At 35.8% G+C, this 21,423-nt stretch overlaps 1 protein-coding gene across 1 annotated transcript in view; it reads right to left on the bottom strand.

Annotated features, from left to right (window-relative positions):
• Positions 1-1,720: 1,720 nt before the first annotated feature.
• The window catches only part of disc1 (DISC1 scaffold protein), a 42,523-nt gene continuing 22,820 nt past the window's right edge, over positions 1,721-21,423 (bottom strand). The window contains exons 11-14 of the mRNA XM_059565674.1: positions 15,240-15,300; positions 10,735-10,975; positions 6,718-6,762; positions 1,721-2,360 (exon numbers count right to left, since the gene is read on the bottom strand). Coding sequence (XP_059421657.1) covers positions 2,199-2,360; positions 6,718-6,762; positions 10,735-10,975; positions 15,240-15,300 — 509 coding nt within the window. The 3' untranslated portion in view covers positions 1,721-2,198. The remainder of the gene's footprint in view (positions 2,361-6,717; positions 6,763-10,734; positions 10,976-15,239; positions 15,301-21,423) is intronic.

Raw genomic sequence — 21,423 nt, 5'->3', positions numbered from 1 at the left:
TTTATTAATAAATAATAATTTAAAATACATTTTAAATATTTAATACTAATTCAAAAAAACATTTTCTATAACAATTCTACAGAGAGAGAGAAAGATGTATATTATATATACATTATACATACAGTATATATAGATGGCAGATAGCATACAAATCACTGGTTCTCAATTGGGGGGGCTACAATTTTGTGAATGTGCGGTAAACCACTGGCTGACATGAAAAAATAAAAATTAGTGTTCCTCGATGTCTAATGTAAACCTTGATCCTGAAGTGAAATCACACGAGAACTGCTGCTATAAAGCAATGAAGTCATACAAAGATGGATGGAATGAAGCAGAACAAGATGGGATGTTCAGATCAATCTCGTCTACACGCTTTCCTCTCAGTCAACGCAAAAGCTCGGATCACAGGTGGCCAGAAATATGAAGATGTCAGAGCGATGAAAGCGCACTGTTTCACAACCTTTCCCTTCATCTCACCGCTTTCATCTCACTTCAGAGTGACGGACGACTAGTCTGTCTCCATTTCCCTTTTCTCTGTCTGTCGCCTCCTTTCAACCTTCGCTGAGCGCTGGGTTTCTCTAGTAACTCAAATCTCATCCCTCAGATTCAATATCTCTCAAAAAGTAAGGAAAAAATGGTTTATCCTTAATTCCAGTCTGGAAGAGAGTGTCATGTGCTGTCAAACGAGACGGTTTCGGTGAAGCAGCTCTTTCAGACGATTAAAGTTACATTAGTGGCTTAAATGAGCGCGAGAGACGTGTTCCTGTGGCTGTAAGTGACAGCAGAATGATGAAGTGCTGATGAGTCATTTTTATTAGGCCCAACTGAGAACATGAGAACGGAGCACACGGATCATTTCATTCCAGCCTAACAGCCAATCAGAGCGACCTGAAGAAGCCCTGAGACACACTCATAATGAGCTCAGAATCACTGACTAAAATTGTGTATTCTGAAGACAGGTGCGGCGTTTGAACAGGCAAAATCCACCTCTGTGAAGCTAGGATGTTCTGGGTGGTTGCTAAGGTGCTTTGGGTGGCTGATAGGGTGATCTGGATGGTTGCTAGGGCATTGCTAGGTTGTTCTGGGTGGTTGCTAAGACACTCTGGGTGGTTTCTAGGGTGCTGCATCGCAAGGGTGATTTGGATGGTTGCTAGGGCATTGCTAGGTTTTTCTGGGTGGTTGCTAAGACACTCTGGGTGGTTTCTACGGTGCTGCATCGCAAGGGTGATTTGGATGGTTGCTAGGGCGTTGCTAGGTTGTTCTGGGTGGTTGCTAAGACACTCTGGGTGGTTTCTAGGGTGTTGCATCGCAAGGGTGATCTGGATGGTTTATAGTGCTTTGCTAGGTTGTTCTGGGTGGTTGCTAAGACATTCTGGGTGGTTGCTAAGACACTCTGGGTGGTTTCTAGGGTGTTGCATCGCAAGGGTGATCTGGATGGTTTATAGTGCTTTGCTAGGTTGTTCTGGGTGGTTGCTAAGACATTCTGGGTGGTTGCTAAGACACTCTGTGTGGTTTCTAAGACACTCTGGGTGGTTTCTAAGACATTCTGGGTGGTTGCTAAGACATTCTGGGTGGTTTCTAAGACATTATGTGTGGTTTCTAAGACACTCTGGGTGGTTTCTAAGACACTCTGGGTGGTTGCTAAGACATTCTGGGTGGTTTCTAGGGTGTTGCATCGCAAGGGTGATCTGGATGGTTTATAGTGCATTGCTAGGTTGTTCTGGGTGGTTGCTAAGACATTCTGGGTGGTTGCTAAGACACTCTGGGTGGTTTCTACGGTGCTGCATCGCAAGGGTGATCTGGATGGTTGCTAGGGCGTTGCTAGGTTGTTCTGGGTGGTTGCTAAGACACTCTGGGTGGTTTCTAGGGTGTTGCATCGCAAGGGTGATCTGGATGGTTGCTAAGGTGTTCTAGGTGGTTTCCAAGGCATTGCTATACTGTGGTGGTTGCTAGGGCATTGCTAGGGTGTTGCTAGAATGTTCTGGATGGTTCTAGATGGTTGCTAAGGCGCCCCGGGTGGTATCTAGCATGTTGCATTGCTAGGGTTATTGGGATGGTTGCTATAGTGTTGCTAAGATGTTTTGGGTAGTTTCTAGGGCGTTAGGGTGGTGCCTTGGGTGTTCTGAGTGGTTGCTATGACTAAGTCAAAATAGTTTGTGATTTGAACAAATGACTACCACTAAACATGAGTGAATGATCTAATGAACAGTGCATGCGGACACACAGAGCTCTGTAAGGATATGAGTGAGGTCCTCGTCGTGCTGCTCTATGGCGGTCTGAAGCTGCTCTTCCAGGTAATGCAGTCGCTCACTGATGAACTCACAGCGCTCCGCCAGCTCTGTCGTCTCTTCACACAGATCCTGAGACACAAACACATCACACCCATTAAACCCTGCAGCTCAAACACATCTCTAGCCGCTCAAGTGTGGTGCTAATATGCTGATAATGCTTGTCAGTGCACATACAGCACCAACATGTGTGCATTTTAAACTGGAGGAGACATTTTTATGTCATTAATATACATGGATGGAAAACAACACTAAGCAGATGTTTCACAGCATTTGTGATTTTAAATGTGTGTGAATCTGTTGTTTCTGGTTTGTTTATTTGCTAGAAAATTTAGTTTAAAATTGAGTTTACGTGTTCCCAAATATAAAAAGTGTTTTAAAGGTGTAGAGAGAAAATCAAGCTAGAACACATATTAAATAGTATATAAATAATACTAAATTTACACTGATTTCTATGGTTTGTACAAAAAAAGGGGAGAAATAGATTCTGAAGCTTAATTATATATAATTATATAATTATATATTACAAGCACCACGCAAACTAAACCTATTAAAAATAATTTTCATTAATTTAAGTAAAACTGAAATAAATATTATAATATTAAAACTTTATATATTCATGATTATTATAAATAAATAAGTGAAATTATGCTTTTGCAACTAAATGCAATAAAATAAGTGCTTAAATGACTAAAACTAATAAAAATAGTAATAATAATAATAATAAAATATAAAGTTAAAAATAAATATTAAAACATAAAAATGATAAAAGCACATACAATTACTAAAATAAACAGTGAACAATAATAATAAAATAAGACTGATTTGTATGATTTATGCACAAAATAAGTGATAAAATAGACTGATGCTTTTACAAGATTAAAACTATTTAAATTTTGTTAATTTTAAATCTAAAAAAGACAATGATTAGATTAATAACATTAGATTAATATTAGATATAAACAATATAAATGTTGTCTTTGCAACTTACCGACAAAATAATTTTAAGTACTAAAATAACTAAAACTGTAATTTGAAAAAAGCTAAATATTAAAAACTTAATAATAATAAAAGACAGAAGCAAAAAAAATTGTAAGACTAGCTAAAATAAAAATAATAACTGGAAGTATAAAAAACTGATAAAAAATATTAGTATAAATAAAACTAAAATAACACTGATTTGTATGGTTCACAAAAATGAGGCATAAGACGATCTTTAAGAAGCATCTCTGAGACTAGCGTGTGCTAACTGGGTCAGCCACTGAAAACAGTGAAACTTATCCATAATCTTAAAGCAGTGAAGAATAAACGGTGACGTTAAACCGTTAGCGACTGTGAGGTCAGACGTGAGCGCGGCTGTCAGCTCCTCTTCTCCTCATCAGAGTCCCGTGTTCCTCCACGCCGCACTACGGTTTCACCCAACACTTTAGCAGCAGCCAGGTAAGTGGGACAGGTCCGCACGGTCAGCTCCGTCCCAATTCCATCAAAGCATGATTCACTGTTTGACTCCGGTGCTCAGAGTCAGAGAGCGTCTCGAGGTGGTCGACTGACTCACATCCGCCCGGTTCTCTCAGGAACGGCCTTGTGTAGCTTTAATGAGGTCTGCGGTCTATTCTTAGACCCCCCAGACCAGCTAATGAAACACCTTTTATAGATGCTAACTTCACACTGCGGGCGAATTAAAACACTTCTGAATGAGGCTGGAGTCTCCGGGGACGCATTCGAGAACAACAGCCGCACCGAACGGACTGAGCGATAGTTATTGAGGTGTAATGGAAATCACGCTGGGCGAATGTTTTTAAAGGTCACTGCGATTGCTTTATTGCGTCTAGAATTCACAGACTGCAAAAATTGTAGCTTGGTGATAATCAGGAGAGGCATAATAATACAGAAATCCTTCACAAAGGAAAGATCAGTATAATTCTGATCATATCAAATGACGTTAAGAAGAGATTTGCAGGGTATTTAATGTAAGGTTTGGTTGATGGTCCTCTAGCATTGACTATATGAGCTAAAGAAATGGAGAAGACAAAGCTGTGACCTAAAGCATACTAAGTTCCCTACATAGACAACATCTTATGCCACCACCTGGGTTATTATTATTAACTAGAACCAAAATCAAAACTATTATAAACATTTTTTGTTAAATGTAACAAAGTTAAAATCAAATCAAATATAAATATTAGATGAAAACAAACTAAACGAAAATAGTAATAAGATTAAGCAGAAACACTAAAACTGAGTTGGAAAAATTTATACAAATTAAAACTGAATCGAAACCTAAATAGTCAAATAAAATAAAAAATATATTAAATAAATGAAACCTAAATAGCAATTTAAAATAATAATAATAAAAAAATCACATGAAATAACCAACAATAAAATTAAAATGAAAATATAAAAGAAAGAATTTAAAATAATTATAAACAAATTAAAATGTTAAAAGCACATAACAATATTACGAAAAATCTAACTAATTAAGATGAATAAATAAAAAGTCAAATTAAAACTGTATACTGCATAAAAATTATAATAGATTTAGCGCTGTCAAAATGATTAATCGTGATTAATAAGAAAAATAGTTTGCATTATATATGTATGTTTTCTGTTTATATTTATTATGTATTTATAAATATACACACATACAGTATATTTTTACATTTTGAAAATATTTACATGTATTTACATGTCTATATATTCATATAATTTATATAAAAATAAATATATTTAATATATAAACAAAATATATAAGTGTGTATTTATATATACACACATAGTAAATATACACAATACACATACATACATAATATGTAAAAAAAAATAAAAAAAATAAAAAAACTATTTTGGATGTGATTTATCACAATTAATAATCTGCCAGCACTAAATAGATGTAATTAATACAAAACTAAAACTGTGGACCAATCCATCAAACTGTGAATCAACTGTGATTCAAGCTGTCTATAAAGAGTATTTAAGATGACTGTTGAATAAGAACTGATAATAATTTCTAATGATATCTGATAATCCAAGACTATACTATAAAACATGATCCATTAAAAAGGCTTAAACTGTGGAAAGCGACTCTATTATTTATTCTCTGCTGCTGTAACAAATGCTTTTTCTTGGTCCAGACACAGGGTCTGCTTTATCTATTAAATTGAATTACACAACAATATGCAAACCAGACCATATCAGACTGATAGCAATGGACTGACGAACACAATTCTGTCCCATGTGAGATTTTTTCTATTGAAACTAAGCCCTCATCAATATATTTGGTCTGCTGTTGTGGTTGCTGGTTCAGAAGGACTGTAATATTTTAATGTTTATGTCTTCTGTAACGCTGGCCTGGCTTTGAGGAGGCACCGCTGACACAAACACTGCATTGAACAGATAGATTTATGAGCTGTTTATCGACTGAACGTTGTTCACACTGTCAGGGGCTGAAGTTCAAGTATTGAGCAAGAGGTCAGGGTGGCTTCAATTAAAATCCCTGCTTATGCAAACCCCATTACAGGTTTGATTTTTCCATTTCCCACAAGCACAGTGCTGTAGGTATGATGCAAAAGTGACATCCAGCATGTTGCTTTCTAATGCTGATTGTGAGACTGGTCTGCTTTAACTCAGGAATATTATAGTTAAATCAAATACAATTAAAACCATTAAATACCTGAAATGATGTTAATAGCAAAATGTTAACCAACAAAAAAAATAAAAAACTTAATTCAAGACAATGTATCTCACTTTCATTTAGTTAAATTTATAGTACTAAAATAACCAACTAAACCAATGAAAACTAACAAATACAAAAAAAAATATATATATATATATATATATATATATATATATATATATATATATATATATATATATATAAATAACAAATATTTTTGTAAATGAAATAGAGCTGAAATAAAATAAAGATATTAGATATAAAAACAACTAAAAATATTAAAACTGAACTAAAAATAAAACTTAAACCAAAATAGTAAAACAAGGGGAACATTTAACAAATTCATTAAAATTAAAGAGTAAAAAAAACTTTTAAAAGCACACAACAAAATTAAAAAAGAAATACTAAAATCTAAAACAAAATTAGATTAAAAAACATTACATTACAAAATTATACAAATAATAATATTTAATATAAATATTAACATTATTATATAAATATTTTAAGTAATATTTTAAACATTCCAAATACACAGAAATTATTTTCTTACAAAAGTGATTTAAAAAGGGGATGTCAAATTCAGAAAATGACCGAATGCACCATAAGACAAGCCCAAACTACTTATAAAGTCAAATGATGACATTGTATGACAGACAAACAGAAATGATGAGTGTTTAATTTCTGAAAGAAACTCTAACAACACACATTTTAACATCAGATTCGTGTAAACACAGCAGAGCGAAGGCCTTCACTCACCTCAGGAGACGCATCCTCCAAACAGAAGAGAAACTCCTCTAATTTCTGCAAGACACCGGAGGACGGATAAGTCACTTTAGCAGAAGATTAAAACAAAACAAAAGACCTCATCTATTATTAAAAAAGCACTCGGCGCACTGACATTATGGGAAGTGTGCAATAACTCGTCATTACAGCTTACAAGAAGCAAAATAATTGACCGGGTTCGGCTCATCTGTGTGGGTAATGATTGCATTCAGGAGTTGTGTACTAAAGCAGACAATAATTAGCACTCAGTGGCAGATCTATTAGTTCAACTCGAGCTGATGGGAGCCGGCCTCGGAAAAAATAGATTACAGCCTCATGTCTCAGAGATTGGGATTTAAATGACACAATATTAATTATCATCTCCTGTCGGCAGGAGCAATATTAAAGTGCCCCTGGTTGGGCGTAGACCACTGCCCCGTTTATTAGATCCTGACCTGGTTTCAAATCATATTTAGCCTGTCAAAAAGTCAATGGTTTATTGCTAAAGTAATTTATTCATAAGAAAGAGACGGCTGCTGCAGGCAACAAAGAATCAAAAATAAGTATACACACACACACGCGCGCACACACACACACTTACACACGCACGCGCAGACAGGCACGCGCACACACAGGCACACACTCACACGCACGCGCGCGCACACACACACACACACTTACACACGCACGCGCAGACAGGCACGCGCACACACAGGCACACACTCACACGCACGCGCGCGCACACACACACACACACTTACACACGCACGCGCAGACAGGCACGCGCACACACAGGCACACACTCGCACACGTGTGCGCGCACACACACACACACACACTTACACACGCACGCGCAGACAGGCACGCGCACACACAGGCACACACTCGCACGCGCGCGCACACACGCACACACACACTTACACACGCACGCGCAGACAGGCACGCGCACACACAGGCACACACTCGCACGCGCGCGCACACACGCACACACACACTTACACACGCACGCGCAGACAGGCACGCGCACACACAGGCACACACTCACACGCACGCGCGCGCACACACACACACACACTTACACACGCACGCGCAGACAGGCACGCGCACACACAGGCACACACACGCACACACACACTTACACACGCACGCGCAGACAGGCACGCGCACACACAGGCACACACTCGCACACGTGTGCGCGCACACACACTTACACACGCACGCGCAGACAAGCACGCGCACACACAGGCACACACTCGCACACGTGTGCGCGCACACACGCACACACACACTTACACACGCACGCGCAGACAGGCACGCGCACACACAGGCACACACTCGCACACGTGTGCGCACACACACACACACACACACACGCACACGTGTGCAAAACACCATAATATATAAATAGAAAATAACATTAATATAATCAATTAGTAAATTACAGCAATTATAATTATATGATTATAAGTTAATTATTATTATTATTTATAATAATGCATATTTCTATTATTGTTTTCATTATCATCATTACTATACATTATCCATATAATGTAATTCCTATCTATTTTTATTATCATAATTTTTTATCATTATTACCTAAAACTTACTACTATTGTCAGTATTTAATTATATTAGTATTTAAAATAATTTACTATAATAAATACATGTGCAAGTATGAATAATTACAATAATATTTCAATCATTATTAGATTCATATTATTATTATTATTATGCATATTGATTATTATTATCATTATTACTAACTGTAACTTACTATTATATATATAGAGAGAGAGAGAGAGAGAGAGAGAGAGTAAATTAAAGTAAATATTGATAAATATTTATAATAGTATTATATAATATCATAAATATATATTATTATTAACAACTATTTTATATATATATATATATATATATATATATATATATATATAAGGGCTGTCAATCGATTAAAATATCTAATCGCATGATCGTCATGAGTTAACTCATGAGTAATCGCAATTTAATCGCACATTTCTATCTGTTCTAAATGTACCTCAAATTAATACTTTAATAATAAGTTTTTAATACTGTAATCAACATGGGCATGGAGATTTATGGATGCTTTATGCAGATGTCCGTATCTTTATTATTAGTGAATCCATAGTCAACATAGAGCATGAAGACTAGACATGTTTCAAAGGTCATAGATGTTTTTCAGAGAACTTGTTCATATCTATTAAGACATGTGAAAACAGAACAGAAATACCAGGTTCCTATTACTTCTCTTTCTTTGCACTGAGCAATTAACACGAGCCTGTTTCCATTATTAACATTATTAGCAGCACACTTCTTCTGAACATGCAACAGACATTTACTATTACATTGGTTTGCCTCTCTGTGCAACATACAGTAATTTAAAGCAGCTAAGTTCTCAATAAAACTGTTTTCATTGTTATATTTGACTGTTTCTGTTGTTAGACAACAGAAAGAATAAAATACAGTGACTCAAACGTGATCCATTAAGAAATATCTCCCTTACAAGATGTTAATCTGCACAATAATCCTGATTTATAATCAAGATGTTGTTTGATGCAATCAAATACACATAAGATAAAGACTGTGATTTTAGCAATACTTAAGTTGCATGTAAAATCAGCACTTGAACTAACAAAGAATTATTATATGAATTATATTAAGTAAAGAGATGAAGGACAGAGAGATGAAGAGCAGCTTCACCTCACCTTCAGAGTCCTGGAGAAGTGTTAGGAGGAGTGGCTGATCTTCAACAGACTAAAGACAAAAACAGCCATGCACTTAGAGACGATAGAGCCCCGCCGAGCTGGAAGATATCAGAACGACTTAGAAAAAGTTAAGAACGAGAAGAGCAGCGAAAGGAGGAGGAGAACAGAGCGGAAATTAGAGTCAGTCAGCGAATGGATGGTTTTTATGGAAATGGAAAGGGGTTTCTATTTTTAGTTTCTCATTTCGTGAGTCTTTCGTAAAGGACAAGCTGTATCTTAGAAACATTGAAAAGCTACGAAACACGATCCAGGAAAGCTAGTTCATGACTGGACTATTGTAACACATTTTATCTTCAATAAACAAGCTACGGGTAGTCCAACATGTCCTAATCAGGTCAAGAAAATATGATCATATTACACCAATTTTACAGTCTCTGCCCTGGCTACCTTTTAAGTTTCTGTATCATCTACTACTTCCATATTAGAGCCTTGATTGGTGAGCTCCTGCGTCCCTAAATAGACTTAGACTACCACGCTACAATCCTCACACTCCCTAAGGTCAAAAAACACTGGACTTTTGGTAGTTCCTAGGATAGCAAAGTCCCCTAAAGGAGGTAGAGCTTTTTCACATTTGGCTCCCAAAATCTGGAATAGCCTTCCTGATAACATTCAGGGTTCAGACACACTCTCTCTGTTTAAATCTAGATTAAAAACATCTCTTTGGCCAGGTATTAAAATAATGCATCTTATAATCTTGGACTGCGTTGATATCTGATCAAATGCACATTATAATTCTTTAGCTTGGGTTGAATTAATCATTTTTGCTTGGTTGGAACAGCAGCTACGCTAATTAGGTCTCAATTAGTTTCTCTGTTTCTGCCACGGGATGTAACTAGGATTGACACAAGCTTCAGTCCGGATCCAATCAGAATTTAATCACTTTTTGTCCATAAAAAATATCAGCATCTGCACCAAACTGCATACAGTATTTTTGCTAAGTTTGGGCCTTTGAAGTTGAGTTGTTTTTTCCTTCACATATTCTCACTATATCATATGAGCCATAAAAGCCTGATGTATTATGATACTCAATAAAAAAACTGATATTTTTTTATTTTTGTCTAAACTTCCAACTGTTGTTTCATTTTAAGGCTTTACCGGGTTAATTCTACTCTATGCTTGCCAAGAGGCCAAGTTAAAGACTAGAAAGACAAACATTTTTAGACCATAAACATGTATTAAGTAATTATTTTGGTCCATTTTGCTGATATTTAATGTGTTGTGGTTTTACCTTAGTGAACTCTGAGTGTTGGAGGTCAGCCTCGGGGCACCAGCGCCCCCCTAGAGCGGTCAACATGGCGCAGTCCGCTTCCTCTTTAGTGAATGGCAGGACATCTGAACCCGATCCAGGGATGAAGGGAAGATCCTCCAATTCTGAGATGCTGGAGGTGCGCTGATCGAGGCCTTTCAGGAGGAGATGACAAGCCTCCAAATCAGCCTCCCAAATGTGCTCCAGTGCTGCACTTCCACAGCTACAGAGAGAAATACTATTAATTACACTTGCTTTGATTATTTGCAATTACATGCAATGACATCCAGACACTTAAACCTTAGTGCATTAATAATTATTGAGGAAACTGATACCTTGAGCGATCTGAACTACTGTGAACCTGATATATCACACTAATGGAGTCTTTCCATTAGTTCATGCATTTTATGAAAAAATTTGACTGAACTTGCATCAATGAAAAGGACATATATTCATGAAACTAGACATTTCTACTTTGCCTGAGGATGTCTATCCAAAAAGAGCATAAAATACATTTTAACAACCATAATGTTAGTTTCTTAGATGGAAACTGACGTTCAAACGAAAACAATTAAATTAAATAATACTTTTATTCAGCAAAGATGCAATAATCAAAATGACAGTAAAAATTTTTTACTAAAATTATATTTCACATAAATTCTGTTCTTTTGAACATTCTAGTAAACAGAGAATCCCCCAAAATAAAATGCATCACGGTTTTCACAAAAATATGAAGCAGCACAACTGTTTTCAACATCGAAAACCGTTTCTTGAGCAGCATGTTAGACTGATTTCTGAAGAATCATGTGAGACTGAAGACTGGAGTAATGATGCTGAAAAATGAATTACATTCTAACATATATTAACATAGAAAACAGTTATATTAAATTGTAATAATATTTCACAATATTTACTATATATATATATATATATATATATATATATATATATATATATATATATATATATATATATATTAAATTGTAATAATATTTCACAATATTTACTATATATATATATATATATATATATATATATATATATATATATATTTCATGAGCTACTATTCAATCACAGCACAAAACATAGGTGTGAACCATCACATTTCAGGACATTTCAGCTCTTTCAATGCTAGAAGGCAGACTAAATAACATCTCATAGACTTACACTGGAGAAGGAACCACAGCAGACTGGGTTGGACTCTTTTGGCTTCAACTTTATATACGTTACTATATAGAGACACTAAAGCTCCCTGCTGTTTCCTACAGTCCGTGAAACTGTGAGAGAGCACACGGAGAGGATGATAATTACGATCTTCACACCTGTGTCTCTAGAGACAGCTTCGATAACAGACAGTGCTGTACTCTCCACAGAAACCCCGCTTTGCTCCTCCTGGTGGCTTCATTCGGCTGCCTCACAAACCCACAGAGATTCATTTACATGTTTGTGTTTGGTTTCATGCATCGTGAAGAGCTGAGATGGTGAAATAGAGAGCTCTGCATAACTCATAATGGATTCCAATAGAATTCTATGCATTAGAATGTTGCTAAAAGGTCAAATTTCAACAGAAATTGGCATGTTAGATTGTTGCTAAAATGCTGGATTTTAATTGAATATGACATGTTAGAACAGTCAAAAATGTTGGATTCCATTAAGAAGATTAGAAGGTTGCTCAGATGTTGGATTTCTATAGGATTTAACATGTTAGAATGTTGCTAAAACGTTGCATTCCAAAAGCATTCCATGTTTGAGAATGTTGCTAAAATACAGGATTCCAATAAAAGTTTTATATGTGTTAGAATGTTGGGTTCCAATAGAATTCGACATGTTAGAATTTAGCAAAAACGCTGGATTCTAATAAAAGTTTAAAATGTTGCTTAAATGTTGTATTCCAACAGAATTCCATTTTTTAGAATATTGCTAAAATGCAGGATTTCAAACGAATTTGATGCGTTAGAATGTTGCTAAAATATTGAATTCCAATAGTATTTGACATTAGAATGTTGCTAAATTGCCGGATTCTAATAAATTATGCGTTAGAATGTTGCTAAAATGTTACGTTCCAACAGAATGTAACATGTTAAAATGTTTTTGCAATGAACAGTACAGATCACTGCAGGGTATAATAGTGAATATAGTTTTTTTTTTAAACATTTATGAGCTATTTTTAGTGTTATTTTGTCAAATCCTCAGTATAGTTAGCCCTTGGTGATTATCACTAGATGACTTTTGGCTATAATTGATGTTTTAATGATTAATGGCAGCACAAAAAAAAAGAGCAACAATCATCTCGGTGTTTTCTGAAATCAAACAGATGCAGTAATCTGATTGACAGGTTCCTCCCGCAGGAAAAGGGCTAGTGGTTCTCTGATTTTGCCGCCTGCATGTAGGGAAAGCCAGTCAATTAGCTCAACGTCTACATGTACACAAACAAAGGAATCCCCTGATGGAGGGCTGACAGGGACAGTCAGTGCTAAAACGAGACAGATAACCTGATTTTATCCCTCAAATCCCACAGCTGTTGCTTTTTAATGGCCATGAGTGTGAGATACGTGTGTGTGACTGTGGTGCTGGTGTTCAAAACAGCATTTATGTGATAAAAAAAACAGTAATACTATGAAATATTATTTACATTTAAAATAACAGTTTTCTACTTTAATACTGTACGTATATTGTAAAGTGTAATTTATTTCTATGATCAAAGCTGAATGTTCAGCATCATTCCTCCAGTCTTCAGAGACACATGATCTTCAGAAATCATTCTAATATGCTGATTTGCTGCTCAAGAAATACTTATAATTATTATCAATGTTGAAAACAGTTGTGCAGCTTAATATTTTTGTGGAAACTGAGATAGATTTTGTTTTTCAGGATCTTTTTTTTAACCATGAGTAAAAAAAAAAAAAAACAGCATTTATTTGAAATATATATTTTTTTTAACATCATAAATGTCTTTTCGGAGCAATTTCTGATGGATCATGTGACACTGATTACAAAATATATACTATATGTGTGTATTTATACATACATAATAAATATACACAATACACAAACACGTATAATGTAAACAAAAACTTTGATTTTGAATGCAATTAATTGCGATTAATCGTTTGAGAGCACTAATTTTTTTCATGCATATAGTGACAAGTTGCTACAAAATAACAAAAAGGTACTTCCTCATTTCCTCTCACTGTTTGAAAACAAGCAGTCTGGCCATTTTTGAACAGAAGAATGTGAGTGAATGGTATTTTCCATTTCTGGCCGAACTATTCCTTTAATATTCCCATTTGTGGAAAAATCAAAAAGGGAGAGTCCATTTATTTGAGCACGGCTAACAAAAGAACCCATGGCGGGGTTGAGTGCGACCGCCGGCTAATGCACGCCTGCTTTCAGAGTCATTGCAGGCAGGTTTCCATGGTGAGTAATCAGAAGAACAATCACTCCGGCTAAAATAAAATTGAAGGAAAGTGAGAAGCGAGGGTTTCCGGAGTTTCGCCCCTCCTCTGCAACCCGTACAGTAATCACCTTGGCAACAGACAGTGCTTCTGGCATCGGAGCATGTGCTTTTGCAAAGGAGCGAACAGTAAACCATATGCCACGCTTCCCTCCAGATGGCCGCCCATAGTGTTTTATTGAAATCTAATCAATGCTAAATTTCTACGGTTGAGTACTGCAACTAATAACTCATTCGATAATTGTGTTGTATTTATGTCGAGAGAGATGCTGAATAAAACAATAGCACTCGTGGAGATTTGCATCTGGATTTCACAGCGAAGGAAAGTCTGGCACTTGCTTAACCTTTCATCTCCATTACTATGCATGAAATTTACAGCTTCTGGTCCTTCCATCATGTGGACTCAAGATCACAAGGTCAGAAATAACAGGGCGGGATTAGGTTCCCACTTTTGCATTAATTAAACCAGTGCTTCTCATACGGTTCTGCTTCAGAACCCAGATTTTGTGTGTGTGTGTGTGTGTGTGTGTGTGTGTGTGTGTGTGTGTGAACTTGGATGGGTTAAATGCAGAGCACCACTGAGTGTGGGTTACCATACTTGGCAAATGTCACGACTTTCACTTTTCACAAGTGTTCGAATCATTTTGGCTTCATATATTATTAATGGAAATGATTGGTCACTTCACTTCGCAATTTTTAAGTGGTTGATTTTTGTTTAGAATAAGCTGCAAGTGGTTCTAAAAATCAATAAATGCAGGAAAAATGAGCCAAGAATGCTCAAAACAAATATACTTTTCTAGTGAGATGATAAAGTGGCAGTCTCATTTATTCATCTCATTTGGTTCATTTTGAGATGTCAGTTTAGACAGAAGACGAGCTCATCAGAAAGAGACTGATGCAGTCAGTGCAGACCTGGGTGATTTAATACACTGAAACATCCAGAGACAGTGTAAACTGCTTGAATAAGGAAAATAACCCAAGGGACGAGACGAGAGGCTGTTTGTGCGAAAGAGAGAAGAGAAATATCCATTACCTGTGAAGTCTGTCCTCCAGAAGCTCAATATACTTCAGAGTGTTTTCCTTTAAACTGCGCTCTGTAGAGGAGAAAATCATGATGTACATCAGAGAGAGATGCTGCCATATCACACATATTCATGTCCAGGCAAGACTGTCATTTTATCCTGGATACAACTCATGAAAACACGTCCAGATCAAGTTTAAAGAACAATTAAAACTTGAAATATTAAAATATTGTGTGGACGTTTTATTGCCTGTGTAAAACACTGTGTGCTCAACAATTCTCAGTATTGCAACATTTAAATATAAAAAGCAAGACATACACACACACAAAATTTCTATTTAGATAATGTATTTATTATATTATCATTTTTATTATTACCATTTAATTATTTAACTGTAGATCTAAGATCTAAATCTTTTAAGTGTGACAAATATGCAAAAAAAAACTTTCACAGCACTGTATACATTATATTACTACCATACTTTTTATTTATTATTCAAATTTATTTATTCATTTACTTTTTTATTTTTGGGTTGGATTTGGATCACCTGGACGAATTCCTTACAGGTAACATTCACTCTTATATACAATCATCAATAGTCACTGTTACAATTATAAATCTGCAAGTTAAATGTCAAACACTATAATGCATTTGTTACCTGATGTAACAGCGTTGAGCACAATCTCCACATTTTTGCACACTGAGCCTGACAGTGTCGTTCTCAAACTGTGATCTCTTCCTAATCCAATTCCATCCCCAACACCCCCCCCACACACACACACACCTAAAAACACACACAGAGAGAAAATCTGCACATTTCAGCCCTGATTCAGTCTGAAACTGATCTCATGACAGACCTGAACTCAGATTCAATCACTGAAATGTGCTGTAACACCGCCCACTGGTCCATAAGCTTCATCCAGCAAACCACAGACGAGCGAGTCAACGTCTTTATGGATTGAGATGCTTCTCACAACATACTGCAGAGATGAAAGTCTCTTCAGCAGCAGATGGTGATAGTGGCACTAAGTGAAGAAGTGCTGCATGCTTGGGGTTTTTTTGGACAGTAGATTGTGCAGCAATCTCTTAACCATCAGAGAGTGGAACATAGTATGAGAACGCAAATATAACGCTGTTGGAGTCACAACCTAGCAGTCTGTGCACATGCACCAGCCGTGGTGCTCATATGGGAGGTGCAAGCTCAAATCAAAGCTGGTAATCCAATTTTAAGTGAAAGACATATAAAAAAATAAATAAAAAAAAGATTTTTTTTTACCACTATAATGCTAATGCTATAATGCTAATTTTATTTTAAATAAAATGTAAAGATAAAATGTAAAAGTAAATAATACTATAGAACAAAATAAATAAATCTCTATGTGTGTGTGTGTGTGTGTGAGTTAATGATAACAACCCTCTACCATATGTCCATAGGGAACAAACCCAAGAAATCTAAAAATAAATTATGCATCATTATTTTATGCAATTAAAAAGGCATACATAACTAAAAGTGAAAAATACTCAAAACATGTTTTATTCAATATATACGTCTATTGAAGTTGGTTTATGCACTAAAAAAAATCTAAACATATTGCTAATATGACAATAGAGTATTTAAAGGAATGCGTTTAAAAGATTATTGTGACTATACTAGTAATATACTATGCTATGTATACTAGTAAAGTCTATATGTGCTACACTAAAAGTGTTAAATAACAATATGTTAATGTGTCAAACAATATGTTAACCTGTTACTTCATTCTTGTAACAGATTATTTAATGCTGGATACAGACATTTTATTGTGTTACCAAAAAAACGATTAATATCCAGAAAAAAAAAAAACTTAATTCTAAACCAGCCTGAAACACTCTAGGACTCTTATTTTGAAATGCTTATGCTTTACTACTTCTAAATGCTCATTCAAAAAGACAAGGGAAGAATACACTCTCTTTCAACCATCTATTACACATTACAATAAAAGAAAAACATCAATAAAAACTATCATAATTCATCAAAAGTAAACCATATGCAAGTATCGCATACATTTATGTAGTTTAATAACATTAAAGTTTAGTCATCAAATCAGGCTGTCTTTACCCCTTTAGCTGTACCATTTAAGATAATTATGACCATTTATGAATTAAGGACTTTAAAAGGACATTTATCAAATGAGTAAAATGATAAATATATTAATTTTGACCTAAAATTGAACGTCAAATTGAATGCATTGCATTATGAAATACAACATACAGTAGTAAAGTGTTCTTTGTTGTTGTATATTATACATTCTTGATAAAAAATATCCCATGCAAACAACATTTGCATACTGTATACAGTATGCATACAGCAGAAATAGTACTAGTAGTACGGTAATATAATAGTCTGATCATTATAATTGTCAATAAAAAAGTGACTAAAGCATGCATAATATCTCCTGGAGGTATTAAAACAACAAAGCTTGTCATAAAAGCATGTCTCTTTCTTGTTTTCAGGAGCTGATCGTCTTGCCTTGTTAATAAGGTAAGCTCAGATGGGACAAAATTTGAAATGACTTAATTAATTAGCACTTTTCTGACAACTTGAGAATCAACTATCATGCGGTGTGGTGTGAACACAAACAAACATCCTGCTAATGCATCTGAAGGACGCTCATGAGCTAATGATGGCCAAAAGTGCATGCATTTATTCAGAGAAAGCTGGTAATTATTTGTCGTGCATAAAAGAACACAAAACCTCTTTTACAGCATTAACAGGCCTCAAAAGCAGACGCTACACCTGCAGCCGTGTGTTTCGGTGCAGATGCAGATGTGTGGGCATGTAATGCTGGTGCAATAAGAGGAATAGCCTGTCATTTTAATTGAGTCAGAAGAGGCTGTGATTAATGGGCCTCTGTCTGAGTTTCTGAGTTTCAGCACAACAGCACAGAGAGAGATGCACAAAAGCATCTCTAGTCAGCACTTAAAGATGCACAGACTCTTATCATGGTTACAAGGAGCATCCAAACTTGGTCTCCAGAGCACTAACCATGAGCATAAACAGGTGTGCTGTTTGACAATAATGAGTTCTGATTTTGAAGCAATATGCTAAGCTGGTGGTCACTGCATGACCTTTTGAGGGATTTTCAAGGACAATACAGTAGTGATGAGTTGCATTCAGGGTTATTATTAACTAACCTTAAATTGTTACTGGAAAAAAACGAAAACAAATGTCAACTGAAATAAAATGTATAATAAAATGCAGTAGCTGAAATATTACTTAATTCTGAAAACAAAAAAAATTGAATACCAATGAAAAATATTAATAAAAACTATAGAATTTAAAATACAAACTGAATTACAAAAACACAAAAATTACTAAAACTTGAACTTAAATTTAATGAAAGTATAAAAATACATAGACGTCAAAAAACTAATAAAAATGTCAAAAACTGATATTACACATGATTATATAATCAACAGATTTATAAAAAATATTAAATGATATCGATACTACAATAACACTGCTTTGCATCCTAGGAGGGCAGCAGGACACAGCACATGGTCATCCAACACAATCTGAGTCTCGACAATAAGAAATAAAAGGTCCGTCTCTTTCAAATCAGTGAACAAAAAAAGAGAGATGCATTAGAGTTTATTTGGTTAAGTGAATCTTTGCAGAGACCCTGAGATATAGCACAGCAAACAGACAAAGCCTCATTTCTGAAAGCCCCCATCACCTGCTAACATTCTCTGCTCCTCTAATTATATCTCCTCCAATGGACAAAACACTTCACCCAGCAACGAGGCACTTTCATTTGTTCCCTGGGATAGAGGTCTCTGATTAAATCAGGAGCTCTACAGCATTAATGGATGTAAACAGCATCACATAAGTCTCGTCTGAAACAGCGAGGCCTGTCAGCAGTCTTTACAGATGCTACTATGGTACTGTACAATGGTAATCACTGACACATTGAATTGTACTGGCCGGAAAAATTTCTAAATTGGCTAAAATGTCCGGGTTTTAGCTTTTTTCAAGCTAAAGTCCTCACACATTATATGTATGCTTATTTGCATTGCTTTGTCCATTCTCTGTAGATCCCGCCTTCTTGCATACCACAATTGTTCGATTATGTATACATATGAATGTCTGCATGATATGAAAATTCCATTTAGACAGAATGTTTAGCATCCATGGTATGAAAATATTGGCTGCAAGACACTGGCGGCTTGAGAGAGCTGTCTTCACAACTTAATTTGACACTTTAGAAAGTTAATAAAGTAGAATGTTGCAGTTTAGGGTTAGCGATATCTTTATCTTAATTGCAAAAGATTAAAAATAATTTCTGTCTATTTGTACTCGTTTTTGTTTTAATAGCAATAACTGGCAACACTGATCCCCTGACAGTAATCAAAAAAACCCATGGACAGGTTTTTGCTTACAGGATAGCACATTCCGTAAGGGAAACACAAAAAAAATTATGACATTATCCATCAGAAATGTTATCAACGCTGTCAAAAACATTAGCATTTATTATTAGTACACATATTTGTTGAAAAAGTAGATTATAGAATGAAATGAAATACACAAACTCTGCCCTTTTTCTCATAAATCTGAGCGTCTCTCGCGATTCTGCCTTTTCTCTTAAATCTGAGCGTCTCTCGTGACTGCCTTTTTTCTCGAAAAATCTGAGCGTCTCTCGCGATTCTTCCTTTTTTCTCGGAAATCTGAGCGTCTCTCACAACTCTGCCTTTTTTCTCGTAAATCTGAGTTTCTCTCGCAATTCTGTCTTTTTTCTCGGAAATCTGAGCGTCTCTCGCGATTCTTCCTTTTTTCTCCTAAATCTGAGTTTCTCTCGCAATTCGGTCTTTTTCCTCGTTAATCTGAGTTTCTCTAGCAATTCTGCCTTTTTTCTCGTAAATCTGAGCGTCTCTCGCAACTCTGCCTTTTTTCTCGTAAATCTGAGTTTCTCTCGCAATTCTGTCTTTTTTCTCGTAAATCTGAGTTTCTCTCGCAATTCGGTCTTTTTTCTCCTAAATCTGAGTTTCTCTCGCAATTCGGTCTTTTTCCTCGTTAATCTGAGCGTCTCTCGCGATTCTGCCTTTTCTCTTAAATCTGAGCGTCTCTCGCGATTCTGCCTTTTTTCTCGGAAATCTGAGCGTCTCTCGCGATTCTTCCTTTTTTCTCGGAAATCTGAGCGTCTCTCGCGATTCTTCCTTTTTTCTCATAAATCTGAGCGTCTCTCGCAACTCTGCCTTTTTTCTCGTAAATCTGAGTTTCTCTCGCAATTCTGTCTTTTTTCTCGTAAATCTGAGTTTCTCTCGCAATTCTGTCTTTTTTCTTGTAAATCTGAGTTTCTCTCGCAATTCGGTCTTTTTCCTCGTTAATCTGAGTTTCTCTAGCAATTTTGCCTTTTTTCTCGTAAATCTGAGTGTCTCTCGCAACTCTGCCTTTTTTCTCGTGACTGCCTTTTTTCTCGTAAATCTGAGTTTCTCTCGCAATTCTGTCTTTTTTCTCGTAAATCTGAGTTTCTCTCGCGATTCTGCCTTTTTTCTCGTAAATCTGAGCGTCTCTCGCAATTCTGCCTTTTTTCTCGTAAATCTGAGCGTCTCTCGCAACTCTGCCTTTTTTATTGTAAATCCGAATGTCTCTCGCCACTCTGCATTTTTTCTCGTAAATCTGATTGTCTCTTGCAACTCTGCCTTTTTTTCTCGTAAATCTGAGTTTCTCTCGCAATTCTTTCTTTTTTCTCGTAAATCTAAGCGTCTCTCGCAACTTTGCCTTTTTTGTTGTAAATCTGAGTTTCATTCACCACTCTTTTTTTTTTCTCGTAAATCTGAGTTTCTCTCGCAATTTTGTCTTTTTCCTCGTAAATCTGAGTTTCTCTCGCAATTCTGCCTCTTTTCTCGTAAATTTGAGCGTCTCTCGCAACTTTGCCTTTTTTGTTGTAAATCTGAGTTTCATTCAACACTCTTTTTTTCTCGTAAATCTGAGTTTCTCTCGCAATTTTGTCTTTTTCCTCGTAAATCTGAGTTTCTCTCGCAATTCTGCCTTTTTTCTCGTAAATCTGAGTGTCTCTCGCAATTCTGTCTTTTTTCTCGTAAATCTGAGTTTCTCTCGCAATTCTGTCTTTTTTTCTCGTAAATCTGAGTTTCTCTCGCAATTCTGTCTTTTTTATCGTAAATTGAGTTTCTCTCGCAATTCTGTCTTTTTTCTCG

The sequence above is a fragment of the Carassius carassius genome, chromosome 14 (genome assembly GCF_963082965.1).
Source record: "Carassius carassius chromosome 14, fCarCar2.1, whole genome shotgun sequence".
Lineage (NCBI taxonomy): Eukaryota > Metazoa > Chordata > Actinopteri > Cypriniformes > Cyprinidae > Carassius > Carassius carassius.
Note: the sequence above shows the minus strand (reverse complement) of the source record. Positions and strands in the feature narration are given on the sequence as shown.